This window comes from Parus major, chromosome 8 (assembly GCF_001522545.3).
Source record: "Parus major isolate Abel chromosome 8, Parus_major1.1, whole genome shotgun sequence".
Taxonomy (NCBI): Eukaryota; Metazoa; Chordata; class Aves; order Passeriformes; family Paridae; genus Parus; species Parus major.
In genome coordinates, this window is record NC_031777.1 from 8,439,598 (window position 1) to 8,463,963 (window position 24,366).

General features: G+C 35.4%; 1 protein-coding gene across 6 annotated transcripts in view; it reads right to left on the reverse strand.

Annotated features, from left to right (window-relative positions):
* The window catches only part of KCNT2 (potassium sodium-activated channel subfamily T member 2), a 129,206-nt gene that overhangs the window by 23,568 nt on the left and 81,272 nt on the right, over window positions 1–24,366 (reverse strand). For 2 of the 6 annotated variants that reach the window (XM_015636662.2, XM_015636660.2), the window contains exons 15-24: window positions 22,634–22,742; window positions 19,065–19,214; window positions 17,714–17,943; window positions 16,808–17,024; window positions 15,455–15,560; window positions 15,059–15,231; window positions 13,354–13,425; window positions 10,080–10,214; window positions 5,039–5,150; window positions 1,084–1,185 (exon numbers count right to left, since the gene is read on the reverse strand). In XM_015636662.2, the coding sequence (XP_015492148.1) occupies window positions 1,084–1,185; window positions 5,039–5,150; window positions 10,080–10,214; window positions 13,354–13,425; window positions 15,059–15,231; window positions 15,455–15,560; window positions 16,808–17,024; window positions 17,714–17,943; window positions 19,065–19,214; window positions 22,634–22,742 (1,406 nt within the window). The remainder of the gene's footprint in view (window positions 1–1,083; window positions 1,186–5,038; window positions 5,151–10,079; window positions 10,215–13,353; window positions 13,426–15,058; window positions 15,232–15,454; window positions 15,561–16,807; window positions 17,025–17,713; window positions 17,944–19,064; window positions 19,215–22,633; window positions 22,743–24,366) is intronic. The other 4 variants (XM_015636665.2, XM_015636663.2, XM_015636661.2 and 1 more) reach the window with 3 other exon arrangements.

A 24,366-nucleotide genomic window follows, 5' to 3' on the forward strand; every position in this document is an offset into this window, starting at 1 on the left:
GCACTGCTGAAGAGTGAGCACTATTGGCCTATTTTCCACCCTGAAACTAGCAACTACTGCCTCCATTTGCCCTGACTGTATTTTCTGATATTTTTTCTTCACATCCCTGAAGCTGTGCTCTTCCCTGAGTCTCACTGTCTTCACTGCTTCCTGGATTCTGAGCCACAGGGCTGAATTGCTGCCTTTTCTTCCCCCACTGTCTCTTTGTAACCACTGAATGCATTTCTTGCAAGGACAAGCATGGCTTATTTTACAATGTATTGATTAGGCCTCTGCAGTCTAGTCAACACGGGTAAGAGGAGAGGACAATAAGAAAATGAGGCCTTTATCAGCAAATGCAAGAGACAAATAAATTACATGTTAAAGTAATTTTGCTCCTTTCTGTCAGGGGCACCATGCCATGGGAACGGGCGAATAGGGCCCTGCCTTTTTTGTTGCAGAGTACAAGTATCACCCTGAAACTAGAGCCTTCTGATTATTTAGAATTGTTCATTTTTCTTTTTTCTTTTTCTTTTTTAAGGAGAAAGGGTGAGATGTCACCCTGGAAATTGAAGCCTTCTGATAATGTTTCCATAGTTTTAGTTACTTTCCCATGAAAGTAACATAAACATAGGTTGTTTATCACATTCCTTCTAAGAAATGTCTTTTGATGGACATTTCTCATGACTAGTGTGGTTGGGAAGGTGGTAACTTAATCCCTGGTCATTGTCAAGAATCTATAAATACTAGAGTCAGAGAATAAAGGATGGTTTTTTGTTCCAACACGGAGACATGTTCATGTGAATTATTTTGTGTCCTCTAGCGACATACAAGCATTATTACGTAGGTCTTATCAAAGCTATTTGACTGTGGAGAGGTACATAAACAGTGTTATATTATGTAACATCAGATTTTGTGCAGTCACAGAGTGATTTTGGGATTGATAACTTAACTAACATGTGGAGCATGCTCCATTATCTTTTGCCATTGATTGGTCCCAGTCACTTGAATGGATCCTATGTCAGAAAATAGGGTCATCCAGCAATTAAGAACAATAAAATGGGTGGTAATATTTGTGTTAAGTCACAGAACTGTTCATAGTACCTGATAAAGCAGTGTGTCCAACATGCTAATGCTGAAAACCCTGCCAGCAGCAAAGGGCAATCGAAACATAAATGCCAGATTAGATCCCTTCTCCCGCTCTTTCTGTTAAGGAATTAAAAAACAGAAAACATTTTTAATACTGATTTTGGAAGGACTGTAACAAAAACATTAAATAGATATTATCTTGAAAGAAGTCAAAAGTGTAAAATCCTTTTACTCTCAACATGGTTTCTTCCTATAAACATGCAGGATCTTTATTCAATAGGTACAGTTTTTCAGGTTGAAAGACACTGATCAATGTATATGTTGTTTCAGTCATCACATCTCAAACTGCATGGGCATATTCTGCCAGATCAGTCTTAAAAAGATGGAGAGATATCAGCTGTGCTTATCTCCTGTTAACCTGCTCCAATTCCTTGGTGCTGACAGTGCACTGTCATCCTGATCCAGGAAGTCTCCTAGGAACAGGAAACATGAACAGAATCTGGTACAAAAGGAAAGAAATGGGCACAGGGGTCAATCAGTGCCCTGGTGCTTCTGGCCACACTGTGGTACCAGCCACGATGCCATGGCTACCTGGACACATGCTGGCTTAGGCTGTCAACCAGCACTCCTGTCCCTGAGCAGCTTTCCAGCCACTCTATCCCCATCCTGTAGTGCTGCAGGAGGTGATTATGACCGAAGGGCAGGACCTGGCCCTTGGTCTTGCTAACCCTCATATGACTGGACCAGGCTTGTTTAGTTTCCTTCCATCTCTTCTACAGCCTTGCTTTTCCTTTATTCTTGCTTCAAAGAGATTTGTGAGAAATATAAATACAAAAGAAGAAATATATAGAATATAGAGAAATATATAAAAGAAATATAAATATAGAATAAATACTTTCTTGGCAAGAAGAAACTAATTTTCAGGTGTTGATCTGGAACAACTTCCTAAAAATCTGTGAGTTCAACAGCCAAATTTGTGTGCTAATTGCTTTTACAATCTTAGAATTTATGTAAATTGTTAGAGATCTATGTTAAATATGACACCATTAATAAGAGGTACCAATCTCTTTTTATAACTCATATGTCATTATTGTTTTTTATTACTTAATGTTAATTCAAATCTGCTTAATACCTGGATTATATTAAAGGAAAACAAAAACGAAGACAGGAAATAGGAGACCCCATTCTGAAGGTTAGAAAAGCAGCCTGGCTCTCTGTAAATCACAGCAAATACACTGGGCCATCCCAGACAGATTTTTGTTCACCTAACATCTGTGTGCTTATCCCTGTGGAAAATACAAAATCACAGGATTTGGTTTGATGAAAAGATATAGGAACTTGCATTTACTTCAAAATGAACACTTACAGCTGTAGGGTTTCTATCACTAACACCTGCAATATTTACTTGGAAAGAAAACATAGGAAACTAAAGCCTGAATCCTATCCAAAACATTAAAAACACTTTCTTTCAAGAAGAAGGGACTGGTTACCTCATTTCTTTTCTTATGCAAGACAAATGGAGAACACAGATTTCAAGTTTAGAGTGTGGGTGTTTTGTTTTTCCTTGTCTCTGTTGTATAAAGGCCTCTGCTTTCTCCTATGTCTGTGCTGAGTTTACCATAAGATTTATTTATCACTAAAATGAGAAAATTTGCAGCTGCAACAGCAGATGGACATCTGATTTGTGTATCTGTCTTCTGCAGCCCATTAGGTCGAAAAGACAATTTAGCAAGTGTGTTTCACTGCTTCCTCAAGGCAACTTGCCTGACATTCTCAGTCTTTCTGGAAATGAGGTGCTTAATGCAGAAATAACAAGCAACTGTATGTTTGACTGCTTTAGGTAATTTTTACTAGAGTTTTTAATTGCCTTTCATTTTGCATGAGGGAGCTCTGAAACATTGAATGAACTTTGGCACCACCTGTGAAGTTCCCCCTGCAAATGCTAAGATGAAGTGACTGGGAAATATCAACAGCAGGCAACTGCAAGAGCAATGAAGAAAATGTTCTTTCTTTAAGATAATTTATCTACCTCTGTTTCAACAGAGTATAGATTGGATAGGAAGTTCAATCTTCCAACCTATCCTCACAATTTTTGCACAATAAATTAATAAAGATAGTCAAGAAGTTAAAATATTTTTAAGTATTTCCAGAATATTTGCTTGAAAAATTTAGGAGCCTATGTAAATAAAAAAAGAACTGAGATAAAAATCCTGGTTTCACTGCATGGAAGGAGACAGCTCACAGAGAATTCCAGAATCCAACTGGAAACGGATTAAAGGAAAATGTCAACAAATAATTTCAAAAACACTGTCTGTGATAGTACACCAAGACATTTTAGTCAGGTTGAAACAGTGTTGAAGGCCCTAGTCATCTGTTGGCCCTTGTTGCCCTGAAAGAACCGCCAATGCAGATTCCAGCCAGTTTTAGCTTATCCTTTGTGGATTTACCATGGAGGGAGGAAGTGCTACAATGGAGGAGCCACAAGCGCAAACCTTAAAGGGTAGTGGGGGTGGGTGGCATTATTCCAACAAAGCTGAGCCTCCTGCTGCAAACAGCTCCTCTCTTTGTGCAACAACTTTTGTCTGTCTTACTCACAGCTCTCCAGGTTATATCTCTGTCAGAACACCACCAAAACACAAGATCAAGCCTTCATGCTACTACAGGCAAAGATAACAAGTCACTAAAGGCCACCAAGATATTTACATTTTGTGGTCAAAATGTAAGTGTGATATTCATCCGAGTAAAAGATTTACTTCTCATCCTTATCCTATCTCATCCACACAGGCTGAATTTTTGCAGCATTCAGTTCCTTTGTAAGAAACTGGACTGGGAAGATAAATTTCTATGAAAAGGCTCTTTTCCATTAAGTATATATTAAAATTACCTACATGAATATTATACAGTAAATAGTGAAGTCTGAAATACCAAAAATCTAAGAAATTTACGGTACAACTAGGAAATGGAAATTGTATGTTAAATCTGTACAATGGTAATGATTTTGGCATGACTTCAAATTCACCATGATGTGTAAGATATCTGAGGTGCACCAGTTGGGAGGGTACACAAGAAAACCCAGCAGTCATACTGATTGACAGGACTGATAGAGAGAAAGGAAAGAATGTAGTGAAGGATTTCTGCCCTTGAATATTGTCACAGTGATATTATTTGTCTCTCACAAACTCAGAACATGGCCTGAAAGATCATGAAAGTAATACTAATACTGTAAAATTTCGGGTGTGCAGAGGTGGGTAGGTCATATCACCAGTGATAATTTGTGAGAAAGAGGACTGTCCTTGAGTTTAGAGAGTTAAACAGATGCACAATATTACTTCCTATGCTCCATCTGTTTTAAGAAACAGTGTTTTGAACAAGCAGTTTAAATTTATCTCCATACAACCACAGTTCCACAATTTGAAAATGCCAAATATACATACAGAATATAAAGGTTTTATCTAACATTTAAGTAGTGTCGCTGTCCCTCTCATCATTTTGACAGAGAACAATTGTGGTTCTCAAACCATCCCAGTAATGCCAATATCTTCCATGGATATACAGAAATGTGTACAGAAGACATGATTATAGTGCCTTTAAAATGAAGTGGAATTAAAAAATACATTATAATAAAAGCTGTATGTTTTAAGTGTTTAGTTAGTTAAAAGATGTTCCATGTTAATTGCCTGTGTCACCCTGCTGGACAACTACATTAGCTCTAAATATTTAAATATCCAAAACCATTTTCCTTCAGCAAATTCAACCAGAGAGTTGGTTGATTAATATTATATAGTAAATTGATTACATGAAATCAAAATATTCTTAAATGAGGGTAGAATTTTTTTAAAAAATAAAATATTTTATTGTAGCTTTACAACCATAAATCATTTCACTGTTTTGAAATCATTGCTACAAAATCAGAAAAAGTAATAAAAGTATATAATTTAAATTGAGGATGGGGAGAGGCAAATCTCCTTACCTTTTCCAATTTGGACAGAGCAAGAGAATAGCAGTCTTTGGCTCTGAACTGCATGAATCTCATGTTGGCCGGGTGAGTTAGTTCTGTGATAATGCTTAGGCTGGAGAACAACCTGCATTTTCAAAGAATGTAGTGGTTATACTTATTATAACAATTCACAAATGTAAGGCTCTACATAAAGCTACAGCTTGTGCTCATGTCCATGTTTTTAATTAAATCCTGAAACCTGTGGTAGGTCTGGGCCAAATGAAATGCTGGTCCAACAGCAGTGGAAACTACAACATGTTCTCTGTAGAATTCACAAAGAAGCACACACTGAACTCACAAAATACTTACATGCTAGAAAGAAACAACTTAATTTAATTATGAGAAATTTTATTTAATGATTGGTACAATATCAAAAATCTGTAGGAAGCAACCAAAATTGCAGAAGTTTAAAGCTTGTACTTAGTACCTGGTTGCATGTAAAGCAACCAGGTACTACTGATTTATATACCCTTTCCAGTAGGTTTTTCTTGCTTGAGGTCTGTTTGCATGCTGTGACTACAGTCTGAGCAATATAGATGAAAACTGACACTTGTGGGAGTTTCTGAGAAAACATATGTTTATATATACTTATGTTCTCACTTTGAAATATTTATATATCTACAAAATATTTATAACTTAATATCCATTCAGGCTTCCAGTAACTAAAAGCAGTGAAGAAAGCTCAACTTTGAACTGTCTGAATTACACAAATTTTCAAGCAGATAACTAAAGAGCCCCTCCTCAGCACTCAGGGCTCCAAGAAACAGAAAGAAAATCATAGCTTACACTATTTAAATACTAAACAAGTTGGAATAGAATGCATATTACTATTTAAATCTTTCCTCTAGAGATTCATGTCAGAAAATGAGATGTAGATTTATAGCTTCTTCCACTGATCCTGAGGCTACTTATCTACACTTAGCAATACGTAATTGTAGTACTAATTACATCATAGATGTGGCTTCTGGCTCACTTTTCATGGAAGCAGGATTTGGTAAATTAGTGTCAAATGGAGTTCAGTGCACCTTTTGGAAGTCTTGTCTATTTCCCTCACTTTTGCAGGGAGAAACATCACTGAAACAGCAGTGATATACTGCTCATTTAGCTGAGACTAAATGAGCAAATGTATATACAGACTATCTGCCAATATGTGTTAATCCCACACCGCATTTGAAAGCTAACACTACAGAATTCAGAATTAGGAGTAATAGGAAATTAAAAGCTGATCTCATGATAAAATATACACAGGAAGAAAAAATGCAGGCCGCTATGATTCTCTTAGACATGGTTTAGTTTATCATCAAGATGTGAAAACTGATTTATGTTAGGAAATCCGTTTCAAAATTGGTATTGGTAAAACATTTTACTTACAAGTGCTTTTTAGTCAAATTAGGGGATATTACTCTCCAGTTAGTCAGGGACAGATTGCATCTTGCCCTGGGAGTAAGGGACACTGCCTGCTAGCTTTTACCACTGGAGCAGGCTCCTTCTGGGCAAAGACCCCTCTCTTTTACCCCATTCTGGATGGGAAAGAGAAATCCCCCACCAGACTGATGGAACAATGATTTACTGTTGAACTTGTATTTGGAAATCAGACAAACAAGACAGACATGTTCTTTCCCAAATCACAACAATAAATCCAGAAAATAATGCAATGCCATCGTAGCACCTCATGTGGTTTATCTCTAAATTGGTGCTGACAGCTGGATACCAGCCAAAACACTGACCTGTACATGTACCGCTGACAAAAGGCTTCTTGAAGGATTTGAAATAGCCTTTAAGAGGTTAACTAATAAAACTTTATAGTAGTACAGACCTACTGCCTGAGGAAATGTGCTGTTTTTCTGAGGTGGGCTCACATCTGTCTACAGGGACTCAGTGGTTGGCTTCCTATTTAATTTTAAGAAGTGAAAAGCTTATTAAGATATAGTCCAAGACTGTTAATTTCTCCTTTTATATTTAAGCTGTGACAACTTGCTCTTTCTTAGTCAGTGTGCCTATTTGAGTCACACTTCTGTACTCCTATGTCAGGTAATACAGTGCTGTGTCACAGTTTCAATTGGGATGGCACAGCTTCTAGCCCTAAAGGTGCTAATAACCCATCCTTATAAACAATGCATCTGCCTTTCAGGGTGAGGAGCACACTCTCCTGGCAAAGCAGGATTAGTAATTTATGTAAATCAGGGAATAATGACAGAACTGGTGTATGAGAACTGCCAGCCTAGGCTGAACACTACTGCAGCACTCTCACATTTTTCAGGCCTGAGTAACTCACATCAGGGGTGTTTAGATCAGCCTGTATCCTCTGAATGGTTTCGCCTGGTGAGACTGAAGTGGAATCTTCGTCAATGATGTGATATCATTGAAAACAGCATATTAAATCCAGTGGTTTAATATCCCTCTTTAACACTACAGTTGGTGTTGAGTGCTGCATGTCCAGTCTTTTCTTCATTGCTTTCTGATATTATTAGGTATTCATAAGTAACAAAAAAGCTTCAATATATTCTTAAAGGTCATTCACAAAACTATTTGCCTTAGTTTAGTAATGAATGTAGTTTATTCTGTAGAACTGGTAAATGTCACTACCTTATGCCTCTTCCCAAAGCTTACTTACTTCTACAATTTTTATATAATATAAAAATGCAGTGAAATTATTATATGTGTTCCAGGGGAAAAAAAAAATAGAAAACATATAATATATGTGTATATATAATATATATTGCATATATGTGTATATACAATACACTATTTGTGAAAGTTTACAATGTTTTATGAAAAAGTGTTGTTAACTCTTAAACCAAGGTATTTAATTTTAATTTACTTTAATTGTAAATATACAATGTTAAAACAATACTGAACCAGAATTTGTACACAAGTTAAAGCTGCCATCTAGTTGCAAACCATGTGCAAGACAACTGAAGGAGTATACAGTAACATCTAATGGCATACCTATCATATGTAGTTTCTCTTTCACAAAGTAGAACACAACTAGGGGAAAAAACAATCAGGACTTTTCAAGTTTTTCTTTTCATACAACTCCTTTTTCCATTTGGGGGTAAACTGTATTTCTGAAAAACTGATGTATGCAAAAGATCTCAGTGAGATGCCCTAGCAATGTATGGTTAGAAGTAGATCTGACTGATGCATGAATGATGATAAAGTTCAGTTATCATTTCAACCCAAATTTCATAGGTGTGAATAGGAAACACACACCGTGCAGGTATCAGGTACTAATTCAGAAACGGAAATATTAGAGAAAGACAGAATTAACATTTCTTGTGCAATGCAGATTTTGCTTCATTTGAGCATATGCAGAAATGCAAACAGCATTTAACTGTATTCTCAGAACTGCATTTACCAAAAAACATCTCCACTGTATTTTAATGAGCTCAGTTTTCAAAACCACTGAAGGATTCAAAATACTTTTACTATGCATCTCTCTCCAGTCTTTTTATGGAAGGTTTGACACAGAAAACAAGCAATTCCAATAAAAGCAACATTGAATCATACTCAATTTTCTTTCAGGTTTTATTAGAATAAACACCAGGAAGTGCTAGGCTTAATCCTCAAATCAGGGAGGCATTTCATAGCTGACTGTGTAGTTGTGTTTTGTTTTGTGTGAGATTTTTCGGATTTTTTATTAAGCAAATAATGTTTATCTCAGCTCAAAGCAACCCATTTTTTCATACTTATAGAACCAAGATGTTGAACACAAAGGCTTTAATGAGGAGAGTTCTCAAAAGGAACAGCAAATCTCAGTGTTTTGCTTTTCATCACAGCTTCTTCAGCCTCTTTACTAGACTGATCATATCATATTCTCATGACTCTTACTATGTTGCTGTTAAAATTTTTTCACACTGTGCGTGTGTTGAAACTGTTTTGACGCTGTGCTTCTCGAACCTGGATTTCTCAGTCTCTGAGCTGAGCTCTTTCAGAATACTCTTTCTGTTTATTTCAGTTCTCTGGGTCAGGAAGAAAACTTCAAAGTTCATTAGGATCTTGTTTCTCGTGTTTATTAGGATGCTATCACAAAACTTGGCAGGTCTCTCCAGGCTTTCTGCACAAGTTTAATTCACTGTAATCTGGCACACTCTGGCTCTGATGGCACAAAATGGCCCTGAACTATGCAGTTTCTTTATCTTTATACTTATTCTTACCTAATTAACAATAGACATGTGTATTATTTTTTTTAATGACTCAATGATTCACTACCTGTATACTGCACTGCGGCATTTTCTATCTAATCACTTACCATTACATAAAAACTTCTAGAAGAAGAAAATGAAAAAGAAAGAAGAAGGGAAAGAGATAACACCTTAAATCCTCAATCTTGTCTTCTGCTCTCTAAATTAGCTTAAACTCTAAACTAACTTTTTCACCAGTGACTTAAGAAAACTTTCTAATCTACCCACTTATACTTTTAGTTTTTCTATTTAACAGCTGCTCTCACGGTTCTACACGAAACTCAATGTTTTCTTGGATGTCAGAGCTAGGTATCAGAGACATGGGCACACTCTGTGCCTCAGACTCCAACAGCTGTCATATGGAATATTGTATATATATGCCTAAAAACCTAACTTCTGTGAAAAAATAGATATTCAAAATGTGAACACTTACTACTAACTTCATAGTGATGCACTGCTTACCTTTCAGCATTAGAAGGATCTGCTTTTTGTATGGGCTTTAGCATTACTGTGTAGTTTCTTCTCTCAACTACCTTTCATCCTAAGTCTTCAAGAGTAACTTTATTTTCCTTCCTGTAAACCTGACAGCTAAATTTTAAAATTATTATCTGGTTTTGGGATGCAACGCACTTCATCTTAGCTTTCAGGAGAATACCTCAGGATTCTAAGTGAATTGCTAAGCAGAGTGGGAAAAGGTTGCCCATGTAAGACACAAATTTATGCAAGGGAAAACTTAAGCAGAATAAAAAAAGAGTAAGTTCTTGGCACAAGAGTCATCAAGTATTTCATAACTAATGAAGACGTGTAAATAGATTGCAAAAATGTCTTACCTGAAGAGCGTTTGAACATTCACAATAGTCTTGGCATCTGCCATGTAGTCTTCCTCGGCACTCATTGTGCTTTCTTTGTCCACCACCACCATATTAGCTGCAAAGGTGACCCCACACCTTAATAAGTCATCTAGGCTTTTGTGAAGAGAAAGAGGGAGAAAGAAACAAGCAACTTAAATATGGAACACCTGAAAGATTAGCCACGGTTTGCATCTGCAGACGTAACAACTTCTTATTGATTATATTATCAATATTATCATATTATATTAATTAAGGATAACACCTCAATTAATTAGTAGAATAGAATACAGAATCTACTTCAGTAGGTTGTTACAGTCCCTCTCTTTTGTTAAAGATAAATTTATTTCAGTTTTTTTTTAATAAGCCTTTATCAGTTACTTGAGAAGACTTTAGCCTTATCTACTGGAACAACTTGCTCCATTGCAGTTACTTCTGACAATAGAAAAACCCAAATAAATGCTCCAGGTTGCTCTTCCCCACAGTTTTATTTTGGTTTCAAAATGCTAATAAATGAACTGGAGTGTTCTCAGGATGCTCTTAGAAGCAGCTGCAGAGCAGCAGAATTTGTGCACAGCTGGATGATGTTTGTGTGAAGCCCAACCACAGAAAACACTCACAGACAGCTGAGTTACAGTTCTCATCATGCATTGTAGCTTTGTCTCCAAAATGAAGCATGTTTCAGCTGTTTTAACAACATTTTCCACAGATCCTAAGCACTTTTTGACAATTGTGGTGGGTTTTTTTTAACAACGTATTTTAGAAGAATATATACCATTATTTTTGCAACTGTGCAATATCACTGATGTTTGACTGTAACAAAAGAAAAACTGATTTTATGTGATCTATGAACAACTGCAGTGCACAAGTAGAAGTCCAAACTTTTTTCCTGAGTAATTTGTATTTCTGCTTTTTTCAGACTTTCAGCTGATCCCTGAAAATAGCAATATATTCTGAAATACTCAGATTTTTTGCATTTCAATGTTTCATAAGCTCAACAGCTATTCTTATTTTAGCAGTTACATTCGGCTGGCTTGTGGAGAATTTGAAAAATGCTAATGTGGAAGTATAATTCTAGTTCTCAGGTACCTCTAGCTAAAGGTTTCTCAAGATTGTAACACAGATTTATATCTTTTATATCTTGATATATTTTGATGAAATACATCTCTGCTATGAATTTGGTAAAGCTGTTTTTCTGTGAGCCTTCTAACTTCTAACAAGAAAAAGAATGGTAAATGAAAGTCATTCCTTTGGTAGTTTTCTCTCTAAGAAAATGATCATCAAGTATCATCTAAGATGATGATACTTGATTGTTACTGAACAAATTATAAATATTTTAGATACTTAAAGATAGTATATAGTACTTTGAGAACATATTTTATACCCCTTAAATAAGAAAGGAAAATTTGCCTATTTTACAATGTGTTTCTTATGTACAGACGATCAGATCTATAAGTTGTTCATGATTTAAAAATATGGTGAGGAAAACACATGGAATATGTATGAACTATATTTTTTAAAGTATTCTTATTGATGATAACAGATGTCAAAAAAACCCTCTACAAACTCCAGGTGCTTATTGCACCAGGAATTAAAGTGATTTTAGTGTCAGAAAAGATGCAGAAGTTCATGCTGCTATTACTGTGAACTTCTGAATTCTGAATAATCACTTATTCTAAAGACTACATGCTTCATTTTTTTAAAAAAGCATTTAATTCTGAAAGAACAACAAAACACCATTAGGGAGGAATTTGGTGATTTCCATTTTTAAATACACTCAATCAATTTAAACAGTTTAATTTTCTAAATTAGTAAAACAGTTTAACATCTGAGTTATTAATTACTTTGAATACTTTGAGTATTCCTTCTTGAGTATACATTTTGATGCCGTTTTGGTTTTGCCTTTTTCCTTTTACATGTTCTCTGTATTTTTCACACATATATTTGTAGCTCTGTAGCCTATTATATTAGTAGTTAGTTTTCCCAGTAATTTTCCATGGCCTTTCCCTAGGCAGAAAGACAAAAAAAATTTCAGAGCTCCAAGCCTCAGGAGGTGCAGAGCCCCAGCACTATCTTGGTTCTTCCTGAGAACAACTCTTCAAGACACATTTCATGGACAAAGTACAACAAGTACCAAGGGGGGGGAATCCAGAGAAGGGGCTTGACCTGGGGGTAAAATTTCATCACCACTTGTCCTCCTAATTGGTGCTTTTTATCGATTATGATAATTTCCTAAAACCTATAAAATTGTATTCACCGCTGGAGGGGCAGGCTTTTGTGGACATCTTTCCATAACTGCCTTGGGAGGTCTTCAAATAACAATCCCCTTTTATATTACCTCCTTACTAAAATTATCTCATGTTTCACTTCCAGGTTGGGAAAAAGGCAACAATTTAATTATTCTGCCATTATGAGTTCTTTTTATAATTATTATGTAATTAAGAGTTTAAAAAGTAGTAGATATTAATAACCTATGACCCTTTTTTGCTTTACTGGAAAAAATGTAAACAGCATTTCTGTGGGCTCTTTGTAAACCTTGCAAGGATTTGGTATCACCAAGGTAAATCTGTAACTGTATCATTATTGTAAGCAGGAAATAAGTTTTTTGATTTCTACAGAGGGAATTAATATTATGGGCTTGTAGCCCCAATTCAATATGTATGTGAAGCAAACAGTTTTCTTTAAATTTACAGTCTACACAGAGGAGTTTACTAAAATATTCACAAGCCCTTGCTCTTCTCTTGTTTCTGCCTGATTTTCACATTGAAGTTCTGTTGCTAAACCTATATCCATAAACATATATTAGCAGAGGGGAAGACAGAAATACAGGAGTAAGTGATAATTTAAGTAGTAGGAAGGTGAAGACTTTTGGACACATTCAATACTTTTTACATTCTGTAGCTATCTTTACAAAATCTGAGTCAATGAATTCCAACAAATTATAACTCAGTACAGACTGACACTAGAATCAGGGCTTTCATCTGCACATTTATAGAAACATATGAACTCACCTACATAACTGTTAATCATATGTCTTTGAACATACTAACTTGTGCTCCCTGTCGTGCTTTCCGCTAATGAGCTCCTTTATAAATCAGAAATTTGAAATCCCCAATTACAGCACACAGACACAGACTATGCATGCAAAAAGCTCATCTCCAACTACAACACACACACATTAAAACATGCAATGACAACACACACAAGAAACCACTGAGACTAAAAAGGTAAGTTTTCTAACAGTTATTTCACCTACTTGTCGATAGAGCCCACCATGTAGTAAACCATTGGAAACCAACAGATTGCATCCAGAAAATGCATATCTGGCCTAAGCAGCAGATGGAATTACAAAATGAAACACAGTATCACAACAGCAGCATCTCTTTGAAAATATTTCAATCAACTGGTACTTTGGGTTTTTTTAAAAAAATAATTTTCTTAAACCTTGACATTATAATTTCAGTTTAAGCAGGAAACAGGTTTGCAGAAAGCTGTGAATCAACAGTTTGCTGTGATCATAAAGAATGATCAGAATTAACATGCTTATATTAATAAATACACCACTAAAATCATAAATGTAATGGCACAGGACAATTCCAAATATAAGAACAAATAAGTGACGTCCAAGGCACACTACCAAGTTATACTCCAATGTATGTCTTAGGAGGACTTAAAATAAGCAGCAACAATTCCTAATTAAATTGTAAAGAGAAATCATAATTTAGATTTTGTGACACCTACTGTTTTCAAGCCTACTCCCTTTCAGAGGAGTGACTGCAAATGCTGCACAGAGACAACACTAAGAGTATTGGTTTAATTCGCAAGTAGAGCTTTTAATTCACATTAATCAATCAAAAGTGGGTTTAGCTATAAAGTGTCACAACATTAAAGTGTGTGAAGTTGAGACCTGTGCTGGCAAAATGAGCTGGCACTAGAGGGCCCCCTGTGCCCACAGCTTCACTGTCCTACTGCCAGTGGAAGTGATTTAGCCTCATTTAGGCTTCTCAATTAGCATAATTCACTGTATGACATAGTTCCTACAAAAAAACCCTTCTGCTTTGCAAACCCAGGTGACTAAGGAGCTGCCTGAGGGAAAATGGGACACTTCACATCAGGCCTTTGTAGAAAAATATCACTTAAACTGCAACAGATCTATGCAAAGGGAAGTGTCAGCCCTGATATCACAACCTACAAGACATTTTTGCTTTCTTAGCATGTTCTACTTTTCTGTGTACAGCAAACCTCCATTTCTGTGTCTTTCAAACTGTGATCTTAAGTAGCTGATGTGTACCAAAGTGTTGCAAAAAAACCCCAGAAAACTAATTCATTATCAGATTATAAATGAACCAGTTTTGACATAGGCAAATTAGTCTGAAATATTAAAAGCAAGAAATGCAAAAAATTCCAGCAGTCACCAGAGACATATAAAATTAGCAACAATACTGCAGGTTTTAATTTTCAGCCATGGTTTTAAATTATTTTAGATAATCTGTGTCTTCAGGAGTCCTTCTGGCTTAAAGAACTGTATATCTTTGAGTGTAGAGTTATTAAAAATATACCTTGCTGGTCTGGGCCATTAAGTGCATTGTGTTAAGTAGGTTAGTGCTGTCATGTAGCTGTGAAACTCTTACACAGCTTGCTTTTTACAGTGTTTATTAAGCTATCTAATTTTAGCAGTAACATTCACATTTCTGGGGGTAATTTTAAGAAAAACTTAGCTGAAACATTGGCCATGAGGGATAAGAACATTTAAGTTTATTATGGCTGTTAACAGTCAATAAAAGGTCAATTTTTTATATAACAATGAACATGGAATATGATTTTTGTCACCAACTTTTCTCAAATATAAGTGTGCCATAACATTTTTGATTTTCAGCTGGCCACGTGAAAAAGGGTCATCTATTGAAGTAATGGAAAAATGGGCTTAAAACTTATCAGAAAGGGAAAAAAAAATTCCTTACGGGTTATCCAGCAGTAATACAATGGGGTTTAGTTCTTTCTTTGGACGGTAATAAGCTCTGAGTGGGACAATAAAGTTATATAAGCCATTTCCAGCAGTTTCTGCTGCAACTATAATCAATTTATTTTTGAATCCATAGGCTTTGGCATCTTCATAATAGTTATGCTGGCATCCCTAAAATCAAAGTAAGAAACAAGTTCAGTGGATGTGAATATTTTACCAGATAACCCAATAGAGACGTGGTTAAACATTTGATGATGGAAAGAAGGAGAAAATATAGTATTATCGCAAACACTGCACAAACCTCATCTCTAAAGAGAAATCAGTATTTAGCTCAGCTCAGATGCAAGAGACAAATGAGAATGCAGGGTTATCCATTAGCAGAAATCCCCTTTACCTTATCTAGTCTTAGACAACAGAAGGGTACTTTTTCATGCAGAAGATGACAAAAGGTGGGAGAACTTCCAATATAAGGAGAGTAAGGAGGATAGCCTTTGGCATAGCTAAAATAGAAAAAAATATTTTTCAGTACAGCAAATTACCAAAATACAGCTGCCTACACAAGTGTTTTATGGGATGTTTATACATATGTCCAAGTTTTAGAGTCAAGTACACAAAATTAACTGTTTAATAGAGGTCAAAAGAATGTATTTTGCAGCCTGTTCAACAGAACTTAGTGAAAGCTACCACACTTTCGGAGACTTAAGAAATTTTGCTTGGATTTTTGAAAATAGTCTGCTGTATCATAGTGTGCTGTCATAGTGTTTTGAACTTGAAACCTCTAAGTTAAAAAAGGAAGGAAAGAAAACAGAAATAACTGTAGTTCTGCTCTTCTCCAATTTTTTTTCAAACATTTGCCAAGAATGAGTGAAGTCACTATCTTCTAGCTTTAATAATGTACTTTCAAAATGGCTGAAGGAAATTCTAAATGGCAAATCCTGTTCCTGATGAGGTAAAATTTCTAATTTGCCTTAGTGGTTTTTTACAAGAGGCCTTTTAAATCCTGGTGTTTCAGTCTGCACATTTAAGATGACTTGTCCTACTTATTTTCTCTCGGGAGCTTGATAATCTTCCCTATGGCTTCCCATGCTTGCCACTGATGGAGACAGGAAACTGCTGGTTGAGACACTAGCTTCACTGTGTATTTCAGTTTTAACACCCCTGTCAGCAATCCCAGTAAACATAACTGCTCATCTGCACAGCAGGATTGAATACTCTGGGTTTTTCTGGGTAATGCATCATTACTCTCAGCAACACACTAACAAGCATTTTGAATTAAATATGATTATTTGTCCTGTACTGCTTTTTTGTCATTCCTGCATTTTGAAGACACACACCAGCCCCAGCATTCAAAAGCCTGTTGGATGATCTGATTAGCACAGTATTGTCACGACAGGAATACTTATCTGTTTACAAATTTGTTGAGTGACCACTTAGTAACTATGGAAAGTTAAAAAAAAACAAACCCTAAAATATGCTATGAATGCACTGCAATAGATGACTACAGCTTTTATAACTGCAAAGAGAAAATCTCCACCAAATTGAAGAGTTAATCTGTTGGGTGGTATTGTATTTCAACGTAGGCTTATGGCATTCTGCTAGCATTTCCTCAATGGGAATAAGTCCATAACTGTGCTTCATGGGACTTGCTTCCTGGAAGTCCTCAGATTGATCTGCATTCCAAAAAATATTATCAATGCTTTTTATATAGTATTAACTTTTCACTTTAGTTTACATTTAATATACATACTCTAAGCCTGCAGAGACTTCATCATCTGATGGGGTGGTTTCATCTTCCGACTGGTCACTGAGCAGATCACACGTCTGGCAGGAGGACGAGTCTGCAACCTCCAGCACCGGGGCTATGCTGGGCCTCCTGCCCTCCCTGCCCGCCTCGGCTGGAAGGGCCAGCGTGGCCCCGCTGGCCCCGCGGCACCCGCTGTCCTGTAGATCGATGGCCACGGTTCCTAGGGGCAGGGAGAACATTTCCTCAGTGCTTCTCACAGAGTTTGAGCAAGATTGCCGGATTTAGTGGGGACTGCCTGGCTGCATGACAAAGGACTGACAGCAACGCTAGGCTGATTGTGTTTATTCCGTAGAAATAAAACTAAAACTGTACTCAAGCAAAGTAACGCTTCCTGACAAATAGTCTATGTCTTCTTGTTAACTACCTCTTTTAAATCGTATCTTATGTAATCAGTCCACATTTATATGCATCAACAACCTGCAGATTTTACTTACTGTGTTTTTTAAATTACAGAAGCTCATGAAAACTTCTTACAATTGGGTATGAATGACAAAGAAGTTCTCATATGTTACAAGTTCAAACCCACTCGTTTTGCTTTGCACATGCTTTATTATTACTTTTTTATACCGTAGTCTTAAGTAGTTTAATTCCACATTGTCAAGTAAAAGAGAATACAATTCCATTTGTTTGTTTGGGGGTTTTGGTTTTTCTTTGGTTTGGTTTGGGTTTTGTTGTTTGTCTGTGCAGGTTTTTTTTTTAATGTTAAGGCAAATGTTTGAAGTTTTTATATCAATTCTTTATATTCATAATTACAGTTTCTTAAAAGTTTAGGAAGCTGCTTTATAATGTACTACTCATTAAATAAGAATATGTTGTGATGTAATGTTTTTTTGGTTTTTTTTTACTTACCCATGCTGGCTATTATACTGTGTACTGGTAACCTAGAAGCTCCATGACAAGATAATTTTGATTCATGGTTTTTTCTATGCTTTTCTTGCTTCTTAAAAGCAGAATTCTCTTCTTTGGTTATATTTATATAAAAGCATATATCAGTAGAACTCATGATATATCGAGGACCTGGATTCAGCAAAATGTTTTTGTTATCTTCCTTTCTAACACCAATCAGACAGACTCCAAACCTTAATTAGAAAAGAAAATGCATGGTTCATTTTGCAAAATCCTGCAAACACCAGAATTTCCATTGTCAAAAATGAACTTTAGTATATTTTTATTCTTTGCACATTATGAACATTTGCAGCTTTCTGGATGACAAAGATGTTTGAAAAATGTGTTCTGCTAAATAGGCCATATCAAATCAAGCAGATTTTATCAGCTCATGAATTCCTAGGCAGTTGAGTGTTTTTGGTAATGCCCAGAATATTCTCCTAATGTTGTTCTAGTTGATTTTTTCTGTCAGATGAATAGTCCTTTTTGGGAAAATATTGTTAGAAAAATGAATACATGATATGAAAAATTATGAATCATGTTAAATTGTTCCATTATTTATAAGTAATGGAAACCATTTTCATAATTCATTTTTGCAATTCACTCTTAAAAATGTATTTGATTAGTGACAGAAAATAAGGAATCACAACAAAAAACCTTATTTCTCTCCTTGATTAAATATGATAATAAACCCAGCATTTAGGATTTGATAAATGCTTATTTTATAAAATATATACAAACATACATGATTTGTGTTTATTTAGCACATTTATCTCACAGAGCAGCACTGGGTAAGTGATGCATCATCTGGACCTTAAAGTAGGTATGATATCATTTAACAGAAAAAAAAGTTTTATGTTTGAACAATCACCAGAATCAACCATGTGACACCTCTAAATTGAACATTTTCCGTAATATGAACATTCCACAAAGGAAACCATATTTCCAGCTGAGTCCTATATAAAAAAAACAAAACAACATTCTCTCACCCATTCATTTCTAGATTGCTTTCGACTTGGAAAAGGACTGGTGTTCTTGAAACCTCTGAATGGCGCCCTTTTTTTCTGGTTGTCCAGCTTATCTTTTATCTTTTATATTCTACTCTCTTAGACTGACATGGGCTATACAGAATGAACATAAGCTTTTACCTGACCAGCTCCAACTCACAGAAATATACCCCTATTAGTGGCCAGATACTTAAACCCAGGAACAGATTAATGTGCAGTACTGTGCCTTTAGTGCAGACCTATGTTGCAGGCAAAACAAGTAATTATTTCTTTGAACTTTTGATGGTTGATAAGAAAAATAAACATACTTTTTATGTGCATGGAAAGAAGCATATGTGAAGCTCTTCCCCTCGTATTCTGCAAAGAACGTACTTTCTTCCAGGCTAATGTGATACACTTCGTTACCAGAGCACCTGCCATACATTTTCTGCCATTGTTCTGGTGATTGCTGACTCTCCCTGAAACATATAGAGAATAATTTAACACTTAATGCAAAATTTTTGTTAATCAAAATGGTATTTCATGTCAATGGAAACTAAAAATGTCTACTGAAAAGGTGCCATAGGCTAATCTGAAAGAAGCATTTGAGATTGAATCTTCGTAATACTATAGGTACAGAGATTATTTTAATGTATTAAAGAGAATTTTCTGCTAAGTAATAGACATATAAGAGTATGTACTTTAATATCAGGAGAGAGGTGGCTCAATTATTTTAAAATCACACCATAATAAGTAGACCCATAACAATTTGAAGGTGACAGGGAAAACCAGCAGCATTCTCATTATATTCTTAAAGACAGCCTCTCCACATGCTTTATGGCAGACTCTCTGGTTCCTGTCTGAGTATCATTAATAACAACTTATACTGGAAAGACTAATTTGTCTTTGGTCATTTGATCTGTAAGAGAGATTTTTCTGCATTTGCTTATCAGTGATCTTTATCCCCTATTATTTGGTATTTTTAGTTCCTGTGTCTTGTAGACTATTACAAGTATACAGCTTCTTTTCTCTAGTGCAAGAAAATAAATGACAAAGCAGATCATCCTTTACTCTTTGCAAGCTGCTGCCCTTTATGCAAACAGTTTAGTGGAAATGTTCCAAATCTCAACAACGCCAACACTTGTAGTCCTGGAGCTCCTGGGAACTTCTTGATTAAGTTTCACATGGGAACAAGGTTCTGCCTGCATGATTTTTACTGGAGGTAACTGATGCATATGTACAGATAAGTCATGAAACTGACAAGTGTGTTCTGTATTTTGCCATTTGGAGTGAAGATCTCAAGATACTGAGACATGCTTCTTTTATGCTCATTTATATATATTCAGTACCTTAACACAATTCCTATTTTTCTTCAATTTACCACATTTCTTCACTCTCATCATGAAAACATTTTGTTTCAAGATGAAAATAAGTAAACCATTTTTGTTGCAACACTATAAATAGTGTACTAGTATAGAACAGTAGAACTAGCAATGTAATTTCAGAACATTTTCCCTTATTTGACTTTTACCCCTAAAATAAAATGGCCACCTGTTTAATGTCTACTTGCTTCCAGTGAGTTGTCTGAAAGCTTCCCATGGGGCTGTACTGTAGAGATCACATTAACTTCAAGTCAGAAATGCTATTTTCTTCCAGTATTTTGTATCATCAAATAAACCCTAATAGATTTGTATTACTAGTTTAGATAAACAGATAAGAGTTAAAGATAAATATAAAGATTCTTAATTAAGATTGATAATGAGATTATAAATAAGATTCAAGGTAGAATTTTGGTGTCTCACAGACTAAAGTTTTGAATTCCATAAACAGCTGAGAAGAAAACAGCATTATTTACACCTCCTTTACAGGTATTCACACTTGAGTCCTACATAAGGTTTAATGCAGGTGGTAATAGCAACCATGATAATAAAAGGATAATTAAACAGGAACTAATGTAAAGGAAAGCAGTTCACTATTAACATTGGAAGTCTATTTAACAAATTATTTTCATTACGTAGATTGAATTTAGTCTTTGGTTTGGTTTATAAATACATGCATGTACATTTTTTAATTGTAGTTTAAATAATCTGCTTTCACCTAATCTTACTTAACCAAACTCAACTTCTCATCTGACTTCATCTTTTATATGTATAAATAAAGGTAATTTCCCCTATTTTAACAACTTTAATTTACCTCTTGTTAAACAACAGAAAACATCTAGAAAAGCAAAAAAAACCCCTCTGAACTATAAATTGGTCAAATTCAAAGCAGTTTTATGTCTGCAGTACAGTGAAAAATGCCCTTATTTTGGAATCTGAGAATAAATGCTCTGAAGAGTGCTGACTACAGTGGATAAAAACTAGACATTTTCACCTTTTCAGTCTTTCTGTATAAACAGAGAATAGTATTCTTACAGTAACATACATTGTGCATTCTTACATACAGTACATTACAATACACACATTCTTACAAAAACTCACATTACTTTAATCATTTTGGATTCAAAGTAATGCTACAATTATTTGTGCAAAAAAATCTTTCCTTTTGCTCCTAGTATGTACAATGACCAGACTAGAAAACAGTTACTTTTATTATGCTGGTTACATCTATTAATTCTGATTGCAAAATTAGTGTAAAAGTTCAAATTAAGCACTTTTGAATTCTGTGACAGTTACTTTGCGTCACAGTTGGGAATCTGTAAATGATCCATATGACTGCTAAACAATGAAATGCTGAAGTTCCTAAGTAAAGCAGAAAACATTTCCTTTTTCTTTTTTTTTTTTTTTTGTTTTGTGCTGAAGGAAAATTCCCTGACAGCTCTTAGGAAGACTGCTCTTCTTTTACGTGCATGTAATATGAAATAACTGAAAAAGGGTCTGGATTCTCTGTATGTCACAGAATGAGAGGTAGGCAGATGAAAATGTGTAAAGAATATATTTCACCATGGTTCTCAGCACGTATCAAAACAGTGTTTTGTTGTCTTTCTACTAGGAGATTTTACTGCAGACAGTGCCATTAAAATCTTGGCATTTGTTGTTCTCAGTAGTAACAGTTCTAGGAAGAATTTCTGTTTTCCCCATTCTGAGCAAAAGGGAATACTAGAAATGTCAAACAGAAGGTTAAAAAAACTCTGCTTATAAATATATATATACTGGGTTCATGGTCACTTGGAAAAGAAGTTAGCATGTGACAAGACTTATGTAGTGTATATACAGCTATTCCATTTCTACAAATATATTTAGAGATTCACTCTTTATTGCATCTGTGTGCTCACAGCATTTCAATCAAGAATACTTTATTATTCCACGAATACAGCATAAAAGAGATACACTAGATGTGGTAAAATTATTTTAGAGAATTCAGAGAAGTTCTACTGTGACTTTGCAGTCTGCGGAGACACCATAATTCTGCACCCCTTCCAGCAGGGTGGTCATGTTAAAAATCATGTATGTATGTTTACCTGTATGTTAACACACAGGCACAGAAGAGCAAATACTGTATGTCATCAAAAAACATGCTTCTTTGGTTCATTGAAACAGACCTTCAAATTATTGTATTAGAATAGGTATTCTTAGGACTTGTTAGTGCTTGTAAATATAAGTTTGTGATAGATAGAGACACTTCATTCTACTAAACTAGAAATATAATTTGATCTTATTTTATATCGTGGAAGTGGCACAACAGCAGGCAACAAAGTTTTGAATACTGGGGGGAGGGGGTGTTCTCTTCATAACTATACTGGCTTGAGTAAAGTGTTTTGATGCTTTTATTGTGCAGAAGGTTCCATTTTCTTTTTTAAAACTTTAGTTGGGTGGGAATTCGGGGTAAGCTGTTTTCCAAAGAATATCAGCTATGACTTTTCCAAGTTCTTTGTTTTTTTATGGTAGTATATACTTACTGTCCCCTGGAAGTATGAACCAGCAGAGTGATTAATGTAGAAGTAGCTGGACATATACAATTTAGAGCTAGCATAGCGTATTTGAATTCCTCTTCACACACAACATGATCTGTAGGGAAAAGAAGAACACAAATTGTTTTACAAAAATACTTTCAATTGAACAGAATTATCATGTCCTTGTCTAGGAAAATGATGAAGATGGATCAATCAAAAATTGGCCCAAGATATTCCTCTTCTGCTTGAACTTTGGAAATCAGCTGTGTATGATTTTCCCTGTCTATCCTATCTAACATGGATGGCTACTGCTTTAAACCCAGACCTCAGCTAAATGCTCTCCAGTGCTTGCTGATGGCATGAAAAGGAAACAAATTACTCTTTAGTGTAATTCCAATATACCTATGACAGTGTTGAAATGGCTATAAAAAGGGACAAACACAAAACTTGTAAGTGCTTGTCAGTGTAGAAACATAAAGTCAGAGAGGTTTTATAAAATCATGAAGGCATTTAATACTAAGTCTGTTTTTTTCCCCTCTGATTTTAGTGTTTGGTTCTTTCAATGGGAGCAGAATTTGCTTCTAATCAGAATGAATATTACAAATAGTACAGCTGATGATCAAAACATAGGCACATGAAAATTGCTGAGTAAAGGCAGGCAAATAACCTCCCCACCTAAACCTGAACTATTGCACATCTGCTTCTGGTTTCACCAACATGTCACTGAAATCCTTAGAACCACCTTGCCTCTCTAAGCTGCTTTCCTGACACAATTTATAGTATAGCTATAAGCATGACACTTCCTGAAAATAAAAGTGAAGGCGTATTTTGTATGCTTTCTCTGTTACTTTTATTTTGAACTATCTAGAGGCCTTTCAGCAACATAATCATTTACTACTGAATTGAGTAATTCTCCCATTTTCTGAAGATCAGGGCCTATTTAAATGTCATAGGGAATGGATGAATTTAATTACATGAAGGGTGTCAAATGTAGGACAAAATGAGATTTTTCTTCCTGTAAATATATTTCAGCTATTGCAGTTAAATATTTCCTGCAGAAAATATTTTGAATAGAAATATGTTCTTTAAGTTGACCATATGCCATTAATAAACCCACTTGAATTTCAAACCAGGGATTTTGAGAGGGTAAGGCACAGCCTGTGGCTTGAATGGAATATCTGCAGTCCATTACCATTGGTCAGATGGTAAAGATTTATGGAATTTAATACCAACTTCCTGACACTGAATGAAAGAGAATTCTCCCTGTTTTCTAATTTTTATAGGATTTTGCCAAATAACTTCCCCTTATTTTTTATTTGGAAGGTTGTCATATTATAGCTAAACATTTTGAAAATATGAGAAAGAAAAAATACACAGGGTAGTGATTTCATCATCTGTTAATTCACACCTTGTACTTGAACCCAATTGTATATGCTGGCCTAAATATATGCAAATGGCAGTTAATAAATCACACTATGCAGGTCAAAACTGTAACTTAAAACCTCCAGATGCACTCTACTCTCTAACATCTATGAGAGAACTTTCTTGGCAGATATTTAGGTAAAATGTTATCAAAGAATATAGCACACAACCAACAGAGATTGCTGTCCTCCAACAGCCTCTTAATCATGTCGAGAGACTCAAGTGGTGTTGTAAAGTGTTTTTACATTAGGAGCCTTGGAGCTGGACTTGTGGACTATTTCTGCATCTGTTGGAGACTTTGACCTTCTGCAGTTAAG